Here is a 22,223-nt window from a genome sequence, read left to right on the forward strand (position 1 = left end):
GTAGTTTTTTTTTTATAGATATTGGAATTATATAGTGGTTGGAACAAGCGTTGTGGAGAAAGAAAATACAATAATTCCCTCTAAAATGTTGTGAAGTAGACGTATAAAGCAATGTTAAGTAACTATGTTAAGGAGAGGGTTCCTGGATGAACAGGCAGTATCTCGTTCGTTGTTGCAAGTTTAATTCCAGGCTGACATTACATTTCAATAGCAATCCATTAAAATACATCCAGTAAGAAAACATTATTTAGGCATTCATTCAGTGTGCATCAAATTGCTACATATACAGTACATCATGTTCTTCAAGTCATTCTCTTTTTCTCTTTGCTTTAAGGTCGTGGGGCTGAATCCAGCTCCCACTTTTAAAGGTATTCTCCATACGGGAATTTGTATTGAACATTGTGACGTAAATGATATCAAGGTATGAAGTTGCTATTGCTGTACAGTGTACGTTGTACAGTGATCTGATGGTCCATCCTAGGTTTCATGCGTACCCAGATTGTCTGCTGCAGGGCAGGGTGAGATCATAAAATCACTAAGAGTCAGACCACTTCTCTCTACTCGTGAGTGGATGAGATGGATGCAGACCTTGGATGTGGTCTGGTTCGCCCTTTGAATGCTTTTATTGCCCTGAAACTGATAGCAGCACTGATGAGAAGTGCCAAAGACAGAGTTATGGTCAGGGTTAAAAAGATGAAACAATGGCGTGTGTGTGTGTGTGTGTGTGTGTGTGTGTGTGTGTGTGTGTGTGTGTGTGTGTGCCCTCTAAGTGATGTTCTCCAGGATATAAAAGATAAGCTCCATCACCATAGGCTTGTCGCCTCTCTTCCGCCCCCTGCTGTGGATGACAGGGATCAGCACGCTATCCAGGGCGTTTAGGTACTGAGCTGGGAGGGGCTGCCCATTGCTCCCAGCTACAAATCCCACCTGCAATTACAAAACAAACCAACAGGAGCTTGTGTTATAAACGTTACAACTATATGCATTATGTGAGTCATATTTTACATGGTAAATTTATTTATTTTTGGCCATGTGAGAGAGCATCTGAAACTTATCTTTAAAGTGTTAGGAGAGTGATACCTATTCTGTAGCATAGAAATAAATGTCTCTGCTAAATAAAGTATTGAAAGATGAGTACTGGTAAATATATATATATATATATATATATATATATCAAGGTTCTAATGGCTTCATTTTATGCCTTTATGGGCTGATAATCCTACCCAAAACATTTCCGTAGACCTACATAAAACCTATAAAAAAAACTTTTTTTAGTAGTTACCACATGTACCACATGCTATTTCCAGGAAATTAAACATTTCTGTAGCATAACAATTTTTTTTAATGGCAGAACACGTCAAAAAGCCACATTTCTGTCTTCACTCAATTCTGAACCAGTATGTACAGTTTATCTCTATTTCGGCTTTGTAGGGCAGTAGGCATGATGCAACCTTATTATGGGAGGTTAGTAACAATGTGTCGTTGTGACTCAGCCAGTGTTGCAGTAGATCAGTAGATAGGTCTTGTTCTCACTTTTTAAGGTAACGTCTCAGAATCGACTGCATTTTTCCTTGGCCTTGTCTAGGTCTCAGACTATTTCAAGACCACAACTGCTGGGAAATCATTAAATTGCCTGTGCATTGTCTGATTTATTTGTTAACATCATACTGTGATTGGATGTAAAACTTCCCGCTTCAAATGCAACCAAGAAATTGACTCATGTCAAATTTTAAATTCATGTTAACAGCTGTCAGTCCTTCACACGCAGTCAAAGAAAGTGAATGCGAGAGACAGGAGAAGAAGCTGTGGCTGTCTGCTAGATCTTCTGTTGTGAAATTTGGCTAACTAAACCACAAAGAGTTGCAAAATAGCGTCCAAAAGAAAATACACAGCAGTATTTAAACTCTGCAATGCATCGCTGACTGAGACGACTGGACCACGACAAACTTTTATCGGCACTTAGAAAGTAAGGATAAAGAAAAGTAAGCTAAGTGTAAGTGACGTTTGCAAAGCTAGCTAGCTAATGGTAGCAATCGGAACTCTTCAGGAATCTCTTTCCCCCTTACCCAAGGAAATTTAGCAATTATAAGCTATAAAAAAGGTGAATAAATAACATCTTCATTTGATTTCTGTGTGTGTTTTTTTGTGGGAATGTGGATCTTTCAGATCAATTAGAGCAGTGCTTATGGTTTGCATGTTCCATGTTTTATCGTAAGTGTGTCATGCAGTGTGAGACTCGCACTGGTCTGGTCTTGGTCTTGACTCGGTTTCACCCTTCCTTGGTCTTGGTATTGACTGTCTCAACCCTTCAAAGTCTTGGTCTTGTCTCAGTCTCGATACATTCTGGTCTTGGTCATGACTTGGTCTCGGGTTTAAGTGGTTTTGACTACAACACTAGACTCAGCTCAGTGATATTAAATACCAAACATCCTTTCTGACCTCTTGAGAGTGAAAAGCAACACGCAGACCCAGTTTGGCCATCCCGTCCTCTTTCAACAGTTTGAGGTGTGGACACAGTGCCAAGCAAAACGCCCGGGCGATCCGCTCCGTTAACCGGTCGTGTTCAGCAGAGTCACTCGCTCCTCCTTTGGGATGATCCCTCCTCTGCAGGAAGAACACCTGCACGACACATACACAGAGATGTGATGGGAGGAGAAGACAGTTTCAGACGGACTAATGTTGATATTTTTTAAGCAGATCATCATATGTACTTCTGTCCAGCGGATAATCTTCCCGTTTTCTTTGTACTCTGACTTCTGAAACATCTTCGTACTGCTGATGGACTCCATGGATTTCCCATCGATGGGGCTAATAACTCTGGAGGATACAAACACACATTACAGGTACCAGTCATTTACAACATACGTAGATCAGAAATTGAAATGCAGTTGTTATATGTTATTATTATATTGTTGTCTTTGAGCTCCAGAGCTTCATTCTGCCACATGAACATCAAACAGGGACACGCTCACCCCTTATTCACAGCGCATTTCTCCTCCACCCACTGTACACAAACACGTTCCTGGCTGTCTGATTGGTCAAGACGTCCACAGGTGACAGTGTAGTCTTTCATCTCCCGTAGCGACCTTCGGAGCTCCGCCATGGTTTCCACGGTGATCTGCACCATCAGCCCATCTGGGGAGAGGGGACAGCGATACAGGAAAAACACGCACACAAACAGACACACACACACACATATACACACTCACATGCATCAACATGTACACACGCCTAGACAAACAGTCTGTTAAAATGTACACAGACACACACATACAAAGATCAATACATTCTGAATCAACCAGTTTTAAAGCAGGGGTGTTAACATGCACTACTTAGTAAAAAAAATTATGTCAACAATGAATTTCCTGCAGGGCAGGAAAAAGTCAAGGTGAACCTGAGTCCCCTCTGAGCGGACATCCTACCTTCTACGATGCTGGACTTTGCAAGGTATCCTGCAGATGCTTTGAGTGCACTGCTGAATATAAAAAAGCATGATCCGGTGACTGCAATAAAAGAAAGAAAGCATAATTAAAGACACTCTGTGGCTTCAATCCTGTTACAATCTTTATTATAGTGACAAGAAAAAATGATCATGTAGTGCAATCTAGTGTTATAAAAAGGAAGGTGAACTTCTTTGGTCCTGTGGGCCACTTGAGCTCTTTGTTCCGCTTTGGGAAGTTTTAAAAGCTAAATACTGTTGAATCATGTCATCTATATTCTTTATCTGCTTCTTCCAATACAATTAAATCCATTTTGGCTGCACATTTATTTGTAATGGTGGAGTCAATGTAAATATATGTTTCACCCCTTATAGTCCCCCCTTGTGGCAATTCACATTTCTGATTGCAATGAATGTCCTCCACTACTACTTGATTGTGTTACATTAAGTCCAGACTCTGATATCTTGATGTCGCTCACAGTATGCTGTGATGGCCCACCTTTGCGCGGCTGATTGTGGATGCTGATGGCTTGGGTCTGGTACTGGCCATCCTCTCCTTGCACACAGATGAGGTGAGAGTCTGCAGTCTCATTGAAGCACGCCCCAATGGCAAGCACATGCTCATTGGATTTATTCAAAGCCTTCATTAGCTAACGAGAGGGAAGGATGACAACAAAAAATAGCATAAACATTATTATTAACTCTGTGATGCATTTAAAATCGTAGTCTTACCTCATTATACCCAGTGGTCGGTATCTTTATGCAGGTCCTCTGAGCTTCTAGATCCACAGTGAGCCCTGGCACCATTGGTAGGCTGTAACGGTAATTCCTAAAGTCCTGGAACAGGATGGGAGGAACAGGTCAACATCAGTTATGGGAAGTTTGGTCAAAGTTAAAACACCAAAATTAACTTTTAATGGTGGGAAATGTGTTTGTTTTTTTTAACAACACCAAACAGAAGTAGTTACAAAATGTCATACTCACAACTAACAGTCTCATTATGGTGTGGCCAATTTCCCCAAACAAGGGCTTCCTTAAGCGCACACTGTACAGAGGACACGGGTAAACTGGAACAAAAAAGAAAGTGGGTAACTGAAGAGGAAACCTCTAGCATTATCGATGTAGTATTTAATACCGGGGCCTGGCTTACATCTGTATTCGGCCCCCAATCGCAGCATGAGACGCAAAGGAAAGGCTTTGGCCCAGGTCACCTCTGCTCTGTGGACCAGCAGGCCAAAGAGGTAGGGCTGGTTTGGCAGAGGTAGACCTTGAAGGGACTGGAGAGTGGAGCGTATGTACAGGAAGCCTGCATGCTCCTCGCTGCCTAGGAAACTACTGCCAAACAAGGATAGCGACAGGTGTTTCACAACCTTTCCTGCAGAAACGCACAGGGAAAAGGACACGTGTAACTGTAGCAACAAAAAACACTTTGAGGGAGATGACAGTCAGTACATGGTAGGCAGTTGGAGGTGGGGTGGATTAGAGTCTAAACATAGGCAAAATTCTATACAACATATCTCTACTTTACTATACTATCTGTGTGTGTGTGTGTGTGTGTGTGTGTGTGTGTGTGTGTGTGTGTGTGTGTGTGTGTGTGTGTGTGTGTGTGTGTGTCTCTGACCTGTGAGGGTGTCCCTGTACAGCTGGATGAAGTGGCTAAAAATGTCTTTGGGGAAGCTTTTCTCTTCAGGAAGGCACTGCAGCAGCACCACCACCTCCACCTGGCCCACAGCATGCATTCCCTTTGTCGTCACACACCAGCACTTCCTGTTAACATCTGTCACACACGGCACAACATCAGGAGTCTAAAAGCACAGTTTTTTTGTTTTTTTTTACTGAAATACAGCTAGTCATCCTTTTTGTAATCACTAATAATTATTATTAGTTATTTGTAGTATCACAGCAGCCCTGTACTTGATTGTGTACAATATGTTGCCATTGTATCGATCGAAACGTACAGTTGACCAGCTTGACCATAGCAAGTAGGTTGGCATTGAGGACAAACACCAGGGGCTTGGGCCTGCCACTCTCCAACTCCTGAATAAGCAGCATCTCAGAAGGCTGCTCCTCCACAGTGTAATCTGATGCAGGAAAACACATAGTAACACTGCTGTTAGACTGTGTATCTTCTACGACTGCACATACTGGCACAGAACAGTTTTTTTTATGACATTGTACTTTTATCCATCGTAAGCTAATAAAAGAGCTAACTTCATGACTTCAAGATACACGTTTAAAAAGGAACTCATAGCTGTGTAAGGATTAACAACCGTTGTCTAAGCCGGGCCCTAATAAAAATGCAAGGACAGGTAGCTTTTACTAATTTACTAATGCTATTATTTTAAAATGCCCCTGTTTAACCAGGCAAGACAGGGCCCACATTATCAATTACAGTAACAACACTACAGGGAGTAGTCATGACTTTTAAGTGGGAATAATCAAAACATAAATACACTAATCGCTACTTCATCTTTTGTTCAGAACAGACAAGCTTAAAATTGTTCATTTAAGAATATCCAGCATTTCTCTTTAATTGCTAGTGTCACTTTATTTTGCTGCTTCAGTTTGCTCTGCCTTTTGTCATCACTACATTGTCAACTGCTCAACATCAGAGACCAAACTGGTCTTTTTTTCTTTTTTAAAGATTATTTTTTTTGACTTTTCTGCTTTTAATTGACAGGACAGCTAGGTGAGAAAGAGGGGGAAGACATGCAGGAAATCGTCACAAGTCAGACTCGAACCCTGGATCTCTGCATCGAGGCATAAACCTCTAAGTACATGTGCGCCTGCTCTACCCACTGAGCCAACCCGGCCACATCAGAGACCAAACTTCAACCTCTTGTGAATACCTCTTGTGCTGCCTGATTTGCAAACTGCCTTCTGTGTGTTCCTCTCCTCTTATCTTCGCACCATGCAAGATATGAGGACACCAAGAAACAGGCTGAGCACATTTCAAGGAAAGGGAAATACCAGCATGTGCGCCATTAATTAAAAAAAAAGTAATTTTGCCTCTCACCCTTAAATTGGATGGAAGCTGTCTTACCTCCTTTGACTCCTGTGGAGGTGAGGATGGGTGGCAGGCCATCCAGGGGTATGAGGTTGGCCGAGCTGCTCACTAAAGCTGTGGTGCCCCAGCCATAAGGACCACAGGCCTCCTGGAGGAAGAGGGAGGCAGAGGAGTGAGCCCACTTTTTTTGTCAAATCTTTGTTGTACAAACTATCCGAGTAATTATAGAACAAATATGTTCTGTGTTATATTTTCGATGATCCTACATTGATATTTGTCCCATGTGGCCGCAAGGCTCTCCTGATCTGTGGTGAACCCACAGGACTTCTAACCCGCCCGTCCAGCGCCCGTCTAATCAGCGGTGAGAACCCTCTGACTGGTGTGGTCGGAGCAGACTCTGACTGCTTATTGGGGAGCATGTCCTCTGCAAACCACACCCTCCTTTTTCCCCTCGGAGGCGTACCTGAGGAGAGGATGTAATTACTTCTGCAAATTTTCAATAAAAAAAAACTGTGAACTTTACCAAAAAAGTATGTCTGTGCTCACTTTTGAGGAGGGTTGAATGACAGGAAACACAAACTCGTCCTTCCTTGCCATCCAGATGTGTGAGTCTGAACTTCAGATTGGAGCAAAGTGCACAAAAAACCTGACAATACACACATGCACATGCACACACCACATAAGGACAGACACACATCAAACACGTCAACAAGTCACTCGAGAACATCTAATCCAATTTAACTTGAAATGCTGCACAACATTTTTCCTCACCTTTCCGCAAGCACGGCAGTGATGCCTCCTCTTGGTAAATGTAAACTTGACCCCACACTTCATGCAGACCTGTGCCTGAGCATCAGGAACCCACACTGGAGCTACCTCCCCGAGGACAGTGCCTCGATCCTTGGATAGAATCCCAACAGGGCTCAGCTGGGATTCGTTGTCAGGATCCAGAGGCGAAGCTGCACAGTCCCCCATCGCTCCATCCCCACTGGCTGCCTGGGCCTTGCTGCTGTTCATTTCGTCTCCTCCCTTAGATCTGACCATCTTAAACTGGCCATGTGTCTCCTCATGTGAGAGAGTAGAGGGTGCTGCTGTCGCCTCTGAGCTGCAGGACTGCTCTTGCTGCTCCAGCCTGCTCTCCTCCAGTTCCTTCTCCTCAACCACAGAGTCCTCCTTTGATAGGAGAGCATGGGTCGGCTTCTTCTTCTCCTCTGCCACCTCTTCGTCCTCCTCCTCTGGCCACGCAGCCTCGGCAGGGCTCAGCACCAAGGGGCTGGAAGACTCCCCGAAACAACTCTCACCCCATGTGGAGATGGCGGTCACAGTGCAGCTGCCTTCCTCCAGCTGGGAGGGTGAAGCAGTTTTGGCAGGATGTTCAGATGGTTTCTGCTCACATGGCCCGAAGCTGCTTCTGACTGATGTGTCTGAAGAGGTCTTAGACGGAGATTCTGGTCTGATTTGGCCGCAAGCCAGTCCTGGTTTGGACACATCCCCATCTTTGAGCACCAGCAGGCAGGGTCTGTTCAGCCAGTGGTGCTTGGTGTCCTGAAGAGACGGATTGTCTCCTTCATCTGTTTCAAGGGGGAACATGATGATATCATGAACCCTCAATGTCTCTATCACTCTTTCTATCAAGCACACACACACACCATGCATGTATGCTCATTAATAATGACTCACTAGGTGGAAATGTTCACATGTGCTAAGTGGCCATTTAGCAGCATGTGATAATCTGTTTCATCACCTCAAACACACAGACAACAGCTTTCAATCATCACTAAAGGCAGCATTAGCACTCCATCGCCCTTGAGAGGTGTGAGCTCACAGAAAAGACCACATGGTTGAAAAAAGAGGACAAGGTTTCTTGAGGACTAAATATTGATGTAAAACCAATCGTACTTGTATAAGCAATTGGTGATAGGCTACCATGTAGCTGCTGGTTCCCCAGAGAACCAGCAGTTCAATAGTGGCGCTGTGTTTGATCGGCTGTCTAGCCTATAGCATCTGTTACCATGAGGATTTACAGATGTTCTTTCTGTTGGCTTGCAGGTGTTCACACTAAAACCTTGACTGGTTCTGTGTATTGGCCCATCTGTTGTGTGCTTTTGGTGGTAAAGACAAAGACAAATGAACAAATGCTTATGGTAACAAATGCTTTGCACATTCCAGTTTAGTTTCCCACTGATCATCACCTGCATATCGTGTTCAATTGAGCTGACTGTACAGTAAAGTGTGTATCATTGTAAATATAGTCTAATGAGCCATTTGATTCTGAATGACTGCATTCGTAATCTCAACGTCGTGAGATTCTACATAAAGACAACTATAGGCTACCTTCTCTGATTAAAGCCAATTACTGTTTCAGCACCCTTCTCTCATATGGCAGTTACGTAATAACCAGTAGGCTACTGTTTAGTAGGCCTGCCAGCACGAAAGAGAGTTAATGTGTCCATAGCGGGTGTTTCAGTGATTCATAAAGAGTTATTATGAGTCAGGCAGGACTTAAATAAGCACTAGAAATCATACACTAGCCTACTGCTATCCGGGTATTATTGGCTCTTCTAATTTATATTTGACGTAAACGATCTCATCTAATTGTCCAGGTTATCCTGCATTGCAGCTCCTTCACACACAAAAATACATAACAAGAAAGGCGGGCCGTGTCACTCCTGCTGCGGGCTCCAGAGTGAAGATTCCCCGACACGGCGGAGGGCGACACCGATCCGGCTGACTGGAGCGATCGCTTTAACGGGACAGTGACGCATTCAACACACACGTGCAAATGTTTAATCCGCTCGCAGGCACCGAAGCCGGCGGCAATGCGACACTCACCCCCGCACCCCGTTACATCAGACCAAGCAGGACACTTCACTGAGGTGATGTTTACTGAGGAGTCTGCGGACAACGCGTGTATGTAGCCTACGCAGCCTGTCTTCACACGGGAATGTGCGCAACACACACACACACACACACACACACACACACACGATGCGGACTACGCGCGCGGCCAAATGCTGTATCAGCGATTCTCTGTGACAAACACAGACGCGCAGTATCATCATCCTGTAACGCACACGCGATGGATGGGAAGTAAAGCATCTCGACCCCGTTACAATCAACACCATTCTTACCCTCAGTTATCGCTCCCAAAAGGCTTTCATTCTCGTCATCCCGCGCAGAGAAGAACTTCAGCATTTTATCCTGTTAACATGTGAGAGCCGAGGAACACGGACTCAAGCAGCAGTGCCTTGTTCACAGCTGGAGGATGGGATGATTTCGCCTCTCTACCCTCCTCTCTGTGATATCCCTCCTCCCCTGTGCCTCTCTGCAGCTCTTTGAAGAAACTCAAGAGGTGTGCAGAAATGTCCCTCCCCAGTTTGCTTTCTACACAGCCCGCAGGACACTGTGCAGGCCAAGACAACAGCTATGATGCCAGATATGAAAAGCAGTGGCTGCATGCACAACTGGTCATACTGTAGTTTTTTTTTGTTTTGTTTTTTAATTAGTAGATCATTTCCATGCAAAACTGCACAGTAAAATCTTCTTTGGATGACAACCATCAATATTTACACAACCTTGTCAATGACCACAGCACCATCTAAAAAATGTTAATCACCTTTATTTTGTTTCATAAACAAAAAGTCTTAAGACTAGCTTTAATGACCACAGTAATCCTGACCATGACTGACAATGTGGTGAAGGGCTTTAACCATTTACCAGAAGGGAGTATTTTTATTTTATTTTTTTTTCAAGTGCACAAGCCAGGCTGACTCGGACATCCGTGGTTCCATCGTAAAATAGAAAAGTCTCTGGTTTGTGGGGATAGTGTCTGATATGTCTGGATGACTAGACTTAATTTCAGTCCAGCCCGTGTGCACATGAGCTTCATGTGCGTCAGTTTGCCTCGTTCTTTGATGCTTCATCAAAGTTCTCCACCAGATCTGCAAAACAACAACACAATGTGAATTATTACACTCAAAGAAAACTACTTTGCATGATAGATGTTTTACCCTACTACCTTTCCAAATGATATAAAATGCACTCGGCTGAATTATTTAAAAAGGATTGCAGTAGACAATATTCCACTTTCACAGAGTGAATCTTTTTTTTTTTTTTTAAAATCAGACTAAATAATAGACTTAGCATTATGAAAATTAGTTTCAATATGTGTAGACACAAAAAAAACTATTTAACTGTCATAATGGTGCATACCTGGAACATCATCATCCTCTTCCTCAATGTCCTCTGCCTTTGGAGCCTTGCTGTCGAGAGCTGAGATGAAATGAACAGATACAAAAAAAAATATATATATATATATATATATTATAGCTATAGCTTTGGCTATTGAATGATTGTAACCGGATTCTCTGAAAGAATAAGTCTGGAGATATATTTTATATTTTTCTTATTGTCAAAAAATTCCATGAAAAGAGCAAAACAAAATGCATTCCTCCTACTAACAAACATTTTCTGTGAGACCAAAGCCTGATGTATCTTTTTCCTCTGTGCCATAGACCTCTGTAAATATTGATTGGAGCACTGAATGTAATCCACCGCTGAAAATCGTCCCCAACAGATACACTACTTAATCCTGTTTGAGTAAAGTCTGCTAAAAAACTAGTGTCCTGCTGTTATAGGACATTGTTTTGCCCTTAAAAGAAGAAACTATATAATTGTGACCGTTTTTTTTTTTTTTAACATTTACTTTATATCTTCAGTAGGAACGAATGTGTTTGTGGCCGAAATAAAAACGTTAATGGAAAAAAGGGAGAAACTTTAGGAAGAGCAAAAGAGCAACGGAGGAGGGATTTCAATGTTATCTGAGCCAATCGGGCAGCACAATAACTAATGGTTGGTCACTGGCTGTTACGACACGTTAATATCAGTCCTTAGCCTGTCCACAAAGCTACACCTGCACCTATCTTCTCCTTGAGAAACAGTTGATCTTGACTTGCATTGGATTTTTCTATACATAAATGGCTTCAGACCAAATTATTCCATCACATGGACTTGCACTTTATATTCAAGCTGCAATAGGGATGACAAGTATGTAAACATACACCACCCTCATCATCCTAAATCCCAGAGGAGGTGTGAACTTACCTAGGAATGAAATTGTAATCTAACTGTGGTGTCAGGTAGAGATGCTTCTTCCCCACAGGAAGTGACTAATCTTTTCTAAATGACCCTCCTTTTTTACAGGGATAGTGTGAGGTCTAACCCTTATTTTCCCCAGTGCGTGTCTGCGCTGCGTTTCGGAGGCGACCCCCGTGAGCAATCGCGGCCATTCGAGTCAATGCTTGACATTCCACCAGTCGTGGCGCGTCCCAGAAGCGTGTGTGAAGCGTCTCTCCGCTCCGCTAAAGATAGGCGCCAGGTCTATTTTCACGCGAGCCGTTCAACAGGCCGGGCAGGAAGTGGGATAGCGAGAACATCCGGTCAATTTACCAAAAGACACCCCCCAAAATCGTATACGTCTCCTCTACAACACCACGGACGACAAGAGATTCATTTCGTAGGTGGGAAAACGTAATAGACATCACAGATCCTTTTTATAAGGACAACGTCAGAAAAGAGAAGGCATGGAGTTTAATTGCAGGAGTGCTTAGAGTGGAAGGTAGATAATAGTTAATAAACACGTAATTGTTCTTTCAAGTACTTGTAGAGAAGACAATAAAATCTGCGAGATGCTCTGCTTCTGCTGCGCTCCCGGTGTGCTATGGCGTGTGGCGGAGGAGCTGGAACGCAGCACGGCCTAGGGCTGCACGATATGAGGAAAGTATCTAATTGCGATTATTTTGACTGACATTGCGTTATGATTCATGATATTGGAGGGAATGATCGTTTTTGTATCATTATGATTATAGTGTGATTTTTGCGAGGATCTGTAGCGAACAAAGATTTTTTTCTTTAGTCTGTAGGACACGATTTGTAGGCCAGGACATCTCTGCAGCACCACAATACTTAATTCAGAATGGTTTGACACATATTTTGCCATTAACAAATATTGCGCCCCCCTGTGATTTGGATATTGCACTAGTCCATATTGCGATTTCGATACAACTGCGATTAATTGTGCAGCCCTAAGACTCGCCCAGTGAAAAATCAGGTTAGGAGGTCCTGGCACACCCACCTTGCCGAGGGAACTGTTCTGCCAGTTTGCGCAGGCTGCTGAGGCTGTCTGCGCCCAGCTGACTGAGGATGCCGGGAAGCATCTCTGTCAGCTGCTTGGTCTCAGCGTGGCCCGTGATGGCGAAGGTGTTGGCGGACAGAGAGGCCTGAACTTTGGGGTTGTTGAAGTGGATCACAGTCCCGTCATCCTTGATCATGTTAACCTGAGAAGAGAAGAGCACGCAGTTTTTACAGTTATGGCTAAATGCTCTGGTGTTGGTATGATCTGAGAAGTTACTCTATGCTGAGTAAATTCAGTAAACCTGAAAGCAGCCTGGTCTACACTGCCAAGTAAGAACGCATCACATTAAAGTAAAAAGGTAAGATCCATACCAATTTACCTCCTCAATCCCTGCAATATTGTTGACAGCCAACTTCTTAAGTGAACTCTGAAGCTTTTTGTCATCAGCTGTTGCAGTTCTGTGTACCACCTTCTTCTTCCTGCGCGCAGATCCCTAAAACCAAAGGAGACATAAGAGTCTTAGATTACAGCCACTTTGACTTACAAGTTTGTTTTGTTTGTAGTTTATTTTGAACATGTAAAAAAAAAAAAAATCTATATATAAATAAATAATAAATATATATAAAAATAACAGATAAATAAGACGTGTACATCTCAGCACAATCTTCCAAAAATGATTGTAAGTGATTCAAATAAGAAATTCCCATGTTCAAAAAGGAGTAGGAAGAAGTTAAAAAAATATATACTTTTCTGGTCCTACCCACTTATTCTATTTTAGTTAAATACAAAACAATTTGATGCTTCACTTATGTATACATGTTTACATACACGTACCATATATCTACCTACCTACACTCACATACGCACATGCATACACAGACACAGATGCATACATACACATACACACACACACTTCTTTTCCATCTATCTTCTTCGTTTCCGTCTATCTATATCGAACCGAATAATAACCCATCCAAACTAGACTTAGTATATAAGCCTAGGAACCATACGGTCAGTATACAATACTATCACCATGAGTCCTTTTCGTATCCATTCAATTTCATCTCTTCACTACCCGTTTTAAAGTCATCAATATCTCAGAATTTTTATAGTTTGATGAAAAGTGGATTAGTTGCATGCAGCATGAGCATGAGTGACAGCATTAGGAGAAAAAGAAAAGGCCATTGGGGAAACATAGCCTTTGTTTCATACTAGGCTCTCAATTCAATACACATATGAATCAAACAAGAATTCACAATGTGATTCTGTTCAAAATCTGCTGCAGTCTATAGCCGGACAGATTTTTTAGGCTGATATGGAATATAGATATTTGAGTTAAAAAACTCTATTGATAAATCTGCAGATTTTACTTAAACGTATAATCACAATATAAAACAAGTTAATGAAGATCCCTTGAATGGGTTTCAATGGTCTCTGGTGGATAAACTATTTGATAATATCACGGTTTATAAACTAGCATAAATATATCTTTGGCACTTTTGTAACAATTTCTTGTTATCAGCCGGCATATGCGCTGATAGCAATGTATTGGCGACAAGCTAATATCGGCTCATATATCGGTCTGGCAGACTTATTTGTCAAAATCCCACTGTTTTTACTTGGTGTTACACTGCTGTGTAATGACTCAATGTATGTCAATGTAATATTATATTTTAATAAATATGAGTAAGCTATAATCATCTGAAGGTGTGGGGGGGGGGGGGTGTAAGGCACATACTGAGACACTTAAAATCATAATGTGACCATAACATACCGATTTATCCACATAAGTTATCGATTCATCTTCTATTTATTTGAATAAATGTCAGAGTTAATAGTAAAACAAGCTCATAACTATTTCCCAGAGCCCAACATGTCATCTTCAAACTTGGTTCTTTTGTCCAACCATCAGTTCAAACCCAAATAGATTCATTTACAAGAAAAGAAACCAAGAAAAACAGCAAATCTTCACATTTGAGAAGCTGGAAGCAGAGAATATGGCTGATGTTATTAACTGATTATAAAAATAGTTGCAGATTAATTGTTTGTCGATCAGTTAATCGACTAGGTGTGTCTTCACTCTACATAGTTTGAAAGACTCAAATATTTAATATTTAAATATTATCATTATTATGCTATTATAAATTAGCATTTTAGTTCTAATCTGAAAGTCCAGCAGATTCTCGGACACTCTGTATTTAGTTGTAGACACCACCCTAACGTACCAAATCCAACAATGAATTTTAGTAAATGCTATAAACACACTAAAACTTGTAAATACAAACAAGTAAAATTACAAACACCACTTTTTATGGAAAGATGTATTGTAGGTTTTGGTTTAGCACAGTTAATTTGACATAAAGAAAAGCATAGCGCACACGCGCGCGCGCGCGCACACACACACACACACACACACACACACACACACACACACACACACACACACACACACACACGCACACACGCACACACACACACACACACACACACACACACACACACACACACACACACACACACACACACACACACACACACACCTAATTACTACAATAATCTACTTCCTGGGTGCCAACTTACCTTTCCTCCTATCCGGACCTGGGCTTGAAGTTTTGCTAGTTTTTCTTGATTCATCTTGTCACCTACAAAATGAGAAAATCGAAGATAATGTTGAAAATGTTATGTGTATGCAGCTAAACAACTAGCATGCTGCTGCTTTCCCTGTTGACTGTGAGCTGCAACATTAGCTGCTGCAACAACAACAACATGAGCAGACAAGAAAGAGTCCCGTTTCTACGGAACATAGTCAAATTCAGTAACAGAAAGAAAAAAAAACGTTTTATCAACGAGACAACTTAATAAAACAAGACGTTAAAGAGACATAAACATTGTACCACGCTAATGCAATAATAAGTCAGACTTGTCAGTTTGCTGTGTGTGTGTGTGTGTGTGTGTGTGTGTGTGTGTGTGTGTGTGTGTGTTAGCAGCTGCAGAGATGAAAACACAACACAAGGCCTAACGTTACAGACCGAACACAGCGTGTCACTGATCGGCTCGGTCCGACAGCTCTGCTCCGACCACACACCAGCAACCACACACTCCACACGCACCGCACATTACACACAAATGAACATGTACCATCACAAACCTGGTCAAATATCCGCACAGACATGCGGCAGTGAAAGATGGAGGTTATGGGGAAGAGATTACGTCACACACCATACGGATTTTTCTTCTTCTGCGTTTCCGACCAGCTGGATGGATTTGAGCGTCGTGCTGCCACCTACAGGACACTTTATGGATTACACTAACAAACGCTATAGTGACGGTGCAGCCCTCACTGTTAGGTGTCTGTAAAACGTCACATTAGGGACTGTTCGTTATTTATTTAAGGGGCCAACGGAGGAGTTGTGGGACCGTTAGCCAAAAAAGACATGACATTCCCCTCGCCAGTAAAAAAAATGTCTATGACCCTCCAAAACGATTTGGAAAAAAGGCATGACCCTCCCCCAACAATTTATCAATACGTTCTGTACTGGTTTGCGTTTGGCAAATATATACAGATTTCTATTGTTTTTTTGTTTTTTTTAGAGATATGACATACGAGACTAAACCTCTGCATTCTGATCTGACGCATCCCACTCCTCTGTTATGGTGTGGTGGCCATTTCAGTAGATTTACTCACTAACATTGTTGTGGAAACAAAATAAGCAAACCGCTCCTGCAACATGTTATTCCTTTATAAACAAAACAACAGCCTTACCCTATGGAGCCAGATGTGTGCCACTGAAATAATGCTGTTTCACCGATGAAAAATAGCCCAACCAATAAAATATTATATATTATATTAAAAAAAAATCTATTATTACTGTAATTAAATTGGAATTTAAATGGTGCATGTTACTGTAATGTAAAACTCACAGTGAACAAAATGTAGCAAAACCATAATTCAATTTGCAAAATATTTTTTGTCTTTACGTTTTGAAATAAGTGGATTTTAATGTGAAATCCTAAAATTACTATTTACATTATTATTTTTTTACCAATTATTTTTCCATTTATGTGTCTGCCTATATTCCTCCTTACAATGTATTTGTTCTCAGTTTTTTGTTTTCAAAGATGTGTAAGCAATGTGCCACCTACAAGTGAAATTAAATGACTGTAAACCTCCAGAGTAGCGGTGATTAGCAGGAGTTCTGCCAACACATAACAGCTGGCAAATTACTAATGAATCAGTTCTTACCATATCATGATTGATTGCAGTAATTATAATTAGGTTAATATAAGCCTAATTGATTGGCATTTACAATAATAATTAACTGATAATAACTGAACACTGAAAATGTCTATAATTATCCTGCTGTCAAACTCCACAGAGACAGATGGACAGGCTTTCTCCTCAAAAACTGTTTTTGGTGAAGAATAGCTTCCTCCTAACATATATTACTCTGACCATCACCCATTATAATACATTTTTATTGTAAGAGTATTCAATTTGCTCAGTAATATTTGTTGATTTGTTTTTACATTTCCACATTTATTACACAGTGAAGCCCAAAGAAACTGGAAAGATTTCATTAGAGAGAGAGATTATATACTACAAAAGCATTTGTGCAGAACATTACATTTACTTTAAAGTAATGTACACATTACTTAAGCAGACCACTGACTGACTGTTCTGACTGTTCTGTCTGTCTGTCTGTCATTCTGTGTGTCTTTCATGGTTGTATGAAAATGCTAGATAGACAGACAGATAGATAGATAGATAGATAGATAGATAGATAGATAGATAGATAGATAGATAGATAGATAGATAGATAGATAGATAGATATTACATATATCTAAACATTGTGTGCTATTTCTACTTAAATATCTCTGCAAACACAGGGCTATACTGTGTTTAGTATACAGACTGGAGCTGCCAAATGGACATTTCAGCAGCATTAAAACAAAGACGGTCACTTTTTCAATAGACAAATTGAATAAAAGAATGACTGAACCAACCTGACTGTGACTGTAATATTTTCTGAGCACTGTGAACATTTTTAGACATATATTGTTCAGAGCCGCTGATGCGAAAAACAGAGCTCAAAGGTGAGAACAGAAAATGAATCCCACATTATACAATAGAGCACAATACTGCCAGTTCATGGTGACCAAAGAGGTCACATGAAAAATAACTTTAAAATGGTAGTTTATGTACAACAACTTTGATTGTCTGTATTCAAACAAAGTTCTGCACATCTTCACAGATTCTTCCAGTTTTTCTTCACAGGTGTTCTCAGATCAAAACATTGTGACCAGGATTCAGGTGATGGATTTGATCGCAGTGTCTGGCAGAGGAAGTCTACTGGGGCAGCGGCAGTCAGTCGGGCCAGCGCCCGAGTTGCTGGTCTCCATCGAGCTGTGGAGCATGCTACGCTGCCAGCGGTGTAAGTTATGAGACTTTGGGCCCCAGCAGCTGTGAAACAACATGAAGATTTTCCTCAGAACAGCCTTCCTTAGCAGGATGTAGACCCAGGGGTCCAGGATCTGGTTCCATGTGGCCATGCGTACCACCATCAGCAGACTGGAAGACGCACGCTCGTCCTTGGCTCTGGTGCTCACCATGATGACGTGAATCTGGTGGAGTGGTCATAGGCAAATGGAAAGTGACAGAAAAACTTGAATTACTGCATACTATCTAAGTTAAAAAATAGACAAATAACTAATGTAGCATTTAATAAAACTCATGTCCTCTAAATCTTTTTTTTAAGAAATTTGAGAAAAACGTGGTTTAAGATCAGAAAAATGATAGTATGTAAATTGAATAATAGTAGAATACAAAAAGGGACTAAATTACTGTAATATAATAGCCTGGATTAATAAGGAGTTGCAACTAATTTTCAAGGATTCAGGCATCGACCTGTACTCTGTGTTTTTTAAAGGTCCCATAGTATGCTCATTTTAAGGTTAACACTTGTATTTTGTTTTTTTACAAGAACATGTTTAAATTTTCAAAAAATACATTCATTTTCACATACTGTCTGTCTGAATATACCTGCATGCACCCTCTGTTTGAAACCCTCTGTTCTAACGCCTGTATCTTTAAACCCCACTCCCGAAAAAGCCCAGTCTGCTCTGAATGGTCAGCATTTCAGGGTCTTCGTGAGGAAATTGTATTGTTCCCCATCTACCCTAAGTCTATCAATCTGACAACTTTTACAACAATACCACATAACTATTATGTATCTAATTAATGTGTGACAGGTTATTGTGATTGTTGGTTGCTCTTTTTTGCATGTAGGGATTTACACAATGAACGTGTATACATGCATTTGAGAGTAATATGATTCAATAGCAAATGAATGCAAACTATTTTGATCTGCAAGGCTTACTCAATGCATTTTGTGTCAAAGCAATTATAAATGACTATAGTCAAGGGAACAACTGACCTAATGTTCATATAAATAGTCGTATAGTTTGACAAAGTTTAATAGTCCTTTTAGTCCAATTGTGCCAAAGCGATTGAGGAAAAACTGTAAAGGTCTAATGAGGAGGAGATATTCTTACCAGCAATGGGCCCCAGCACACGCAGGACACCAACATGATAGCCAGCAGTTGGCAGATCATCTCTATGTGGTAGGAAGTGCCTTTGCAGTGACGCTTGCGGCGCAGTCTGGCCTGCAGCAGAGCACAGCTCGTCAGTGCATTGCACACAATGGAGAGCAGTAGGGCCAGCAGTCCCAGCATAGAGAAAAGCAGAGGGAGGAGCACATCCAGCCAGTCTTTGGGTTCCTCCATGTGGAAGAAGCACCAGCTCCTGGAGCTTTGAACCTTGTAGGGCCTCCACAGCAGCACAGGCAGCACAGCCACCAGGGCAGCAAGCAGCCACAGGAGTCCGAGGAGCCTTTTCATGTGGTGGGAAGCTAATGCTGTGGAGTGGAAGATAGGCCTGGTGATTCCAATGCAGCGCTCCACCGCCATGGCGCTCCCCAGGAACAAGGGGCTCAGGCCAAAGAACACCATGCACGCCCCGAAGATGCTGCACACGATGCGGTGAGGGTCAAACGTCTCCCATTTCTTGTGGAAGCTATAGACCAAAAGCACCAGGGAGCCGTTGATGAGGTGACCCAGCAGGTCTGTGAGCACCAGGCTGCTGGCAAACAGCAGGAAGGATGCCTTGGACTTGATCCGGATGCGACTGTAAGACTTGATGAGGATAAAGAGCGCGAGGCTGTTGGAGAAGATGCCCACAGTCATGGAGATGACGGAGGCGGTGATAGACAGTTCCTTCTGGCTGCAGGAGTTGTTGCTCGGTCTGACCTCTGACCTGCAACCTGTCTCTGAGCTCCCATTGGCTGACATGGTGGAAATGAAATCTAAAAGAGAGGATAAATGGTAGATAAGATGCCTGATTTATTTGTACCAACATATTTGTAATACATCTTCACAGGTTAAAAAGTAGCTTTTATTAATTTAGTCTGGTGAGCGATCACGTCATACATAACATAGTTTCTCTTATTTGGAACAGATGCTCAGCTTTACCATAAAATGTTTACAACATTTTACTACAGCTCACATGCAGTTTTATGTGTGACTATGGGTGCGATGAACGCTACTTTCATCAACACTGGTGAGTCATGCGATAAAATAAAAATAAAAATCTTAACAAAATGTTCCACATTCTCATTAGCCAATAAGTTTTCTCGATGACCGCGGCATTCTAAAATCTACAGTTGCTTACCTTACTTCAGGTTTAATCTTCTCACACGCAACTCGCCATAAGCCAACAGCCTCTTCACTCTGTGTGTCTTTTGTGATATATCAATAAAGCAAAGCGACGTAAAATCAGCCCGGCAGTAAAAGCCATTAAACGTCCAGAAACCGCTCTCCACAATATTCCTGTCGAGGCGGCGATCTGTGCAAATTGTTCCGTCTGCACTCCGCTGGTGCCAAGTCAGTGAGCTTCAGTTTCACTTCAAACTCAAACCCACCTTGATGGCTGGTGACAGTGCAGTGTACATTTGTCGCATTCTGCAAAAAAACAAACAAAAAAAAACTGCTTAAGTGTCCTCTTGTGTTTTGTGTCGACAGGTTGTCAATAACTCCCCATAATGTCCTAAAAGAACAGTCTGTGTCTATGACAACATGACATCACCTGCTGGTTACTGAAGCCTTATACTGGTATTTTTGGTCCAAAAAGATACACCAAAATCTTATTTCAGTATAAATTGTGTTAAAATCACTGTTAAAGCGTTATCACTTGCTAAGGTACCTTTGTTATGTTATTTTCCATATAGCCTATATATAGCCTATTGTTATATCCTATCACTCATGCGTTGGTCCTGTCACATTAAGGCTATTTTATGTTGCAGCAATCTTTGAAATTGACAACAAATTGAACATTGAAATAAAAACAGTGGGGAATAATATAATCCCCTGCCAATTATAAGCAGCTTCAACAGTATGTATCCAATCCTACATTTTTGATTTTAAAATATTACCGACCGAATATTACAGACCAATAAATAGAGTTTCCAGTTCTGAAGATCTAACAATGCAATGCTTGTGATGTGAAGAAAACATCTGAGCTAGGCTGACAAAATGTCTTAGCTTTGACTGGACAGAGTGCTGTGGTTCTTTGCACCTATTAGTCACACATTTAGCTTTTTCTGGCGGCATACTATACAGCCTGCCATTAGATACGATCAAGGATGGGGACAGACATGTATCGCTTTCATAAATGGTATTTGTTGATGCTATTTTTTTCATAAATTTGTTGTTGTCCAGTGGGTTTATGCAGTCCCTTGTCATTGACTAGGCTTGTCTGTTTTTTGTTTTTTTTCCTTATTCCAGAATGATGACAAAAGAGCTTTCAATGTAAACTGTGATGTGGAAGTTGCTCTTTGGACATCACTAGGACTTACAGTGTTACAGAAACTACTATTTATAAATAAATATCAGATTTACAGCCATGTCTGTATTAGAATAATTAGGATAATTTGGCAACTGATGTCCAAACAAATGTTATATGAATTATACTGTGTTATAACAATTAACAGCACATGCAGTATTTCAGTTCATATTTTAGTTTCATTTGTTAAACTATTAAAGTTTTTTAACCTTACTGCCCCAGAAAAATCAGCAATCTCTTTTTCCAGGGAGACCTGGGTAGGAAAGCAGACATGGACTCAAACTAACTAAAAGCAGCTTTACACAATACGCGGAAAGTCACATAAAAGGAGTAAAGTGCTCCAGAAAAGAGCCAAATAAAAGATCCTCTAGTCTAAATGCAGCACAGTGAGTTCCTCACTGAGTCTGACCCAGAGCAAATTATTGACTTTCGTGAGAGCTGGCAATTTAAGACATATTTGAGAGAAGTACACGTAATTCTGAAGCAGATATTGAATGGACTTAATAAAATATCATCCTTAAACAAAGGCACAAGCAGGAGCGATTCTAGGATCCGACTTTCAGGGGGGCTCAGCCCCTAATGAAGTGTTAACCCCCCCCTGCTAAATCAGTTATTTCATTAGCTGATAATCTCTGAGCTAGCTACTGAACAAAGTCAGCAAACTTTTTTTGACACTATTAACACTATGATGGAACTAAACCTGACACTTTATAAGTCAGTAATAACAACCAATTTGACACAATGTTC

General features: G+C 41.3%; 3 protein-coding genes across 3 annotated transcripts; all 3 read right to left on the reverse strand.

Annotated features, from left to right (window-relative positions):
- Positions 1-162: 162 nt before the first annotated feature.
- zfyve9b (zinc finger, FYVE domain containing 9b) lies at positions 163-8,036 on the reverse strand. Its single transcript, XM_078259929.1, has 15 exons — positions 7,218-8,036; positions 6,993-7,092; positions 6,713-6,909; positions 6,483-6,594; positions 5,398-5,520; positions 5,061-5,216; positions 4,590-4,814; positions 4,424-4,506; positions 4,172-4,276; positions 3,939-4,089; positions 3,423-3,503; positions 2,973-3,135; positions 2,712-2,817; positions 2,440-2,619; positions 163-927 (listed from the first exon to the last, which is right to left on the reverse strand). Exons 1-15 carry the CDS (start codon positions 8,034-8,036, stop codon positions 766-768), a joined length of 2,763 nt encoding a protein of 920 aa, XP_078116055.1. The 3' UTR covers positions 163-765.
- A 2,013-nt stretch (positions 8,037-10,049) lies between these two features.
- btf3l4 (basic transcription factor 3-like 4) lies at positions 10,050-15,829 on the reverse strand. Its single transcript, XM_078259121.1, has 6 exons — positions 15,728-15,829; positions 15,160-15,221; positions 12,959-13,072; positions 12,580-12,781; positions 10,659-10,718; positions 10,050-10,387 (listed from the first exon to the last, which is right to left on the reverse strand). Exons 2-6 carry the CDS (start codon positions 15,211-15,213, stop codon positions 10,341-10,343), a joined length of 477 nt encoding a protein of 158 aa, XP_078115247.1. The 5' UTR covers positions 15,214-15,221; positions 15,728-15,829; the 3' UTR covers positions 10,050-10,340.
- A 2,058-nt stretch (positions 15,830-17,887) lies between these two features.
- On the reverse strand, positions 17,888-19,927 carry ptgfr (prostaglandin F receptor (FP)). The gene is made up of 2 exons (XM_078258176.1): positions 19,133-19,927; positions 17,888-18,202 (listed from the first exon to the last, which is right to left on the reverse strand). The coding sequence occupies exons 1-2, from the start codon at positions 19,925-19,927 to the stop codon at positions 17,888-17,890; spliced, it is 1,110 nt and encodes a 369-aa protein (XP_078114302.1).
- Positions 19,928-22,223: the final 2,296 nt, after the last annotated feature.

This window comes from Sander vitreus, chromosome 9 (assembly GCF_031162955.1).
Source record: "Sander vitreus isolate 19-12246 chromosome 9, sanVit1, whole genome shotgun sequence".
NCBI lineage: Eukaryota > Metazoa > Chordata > Actinopteri > Perciformes > Percidae > Sander > Sander vitreus.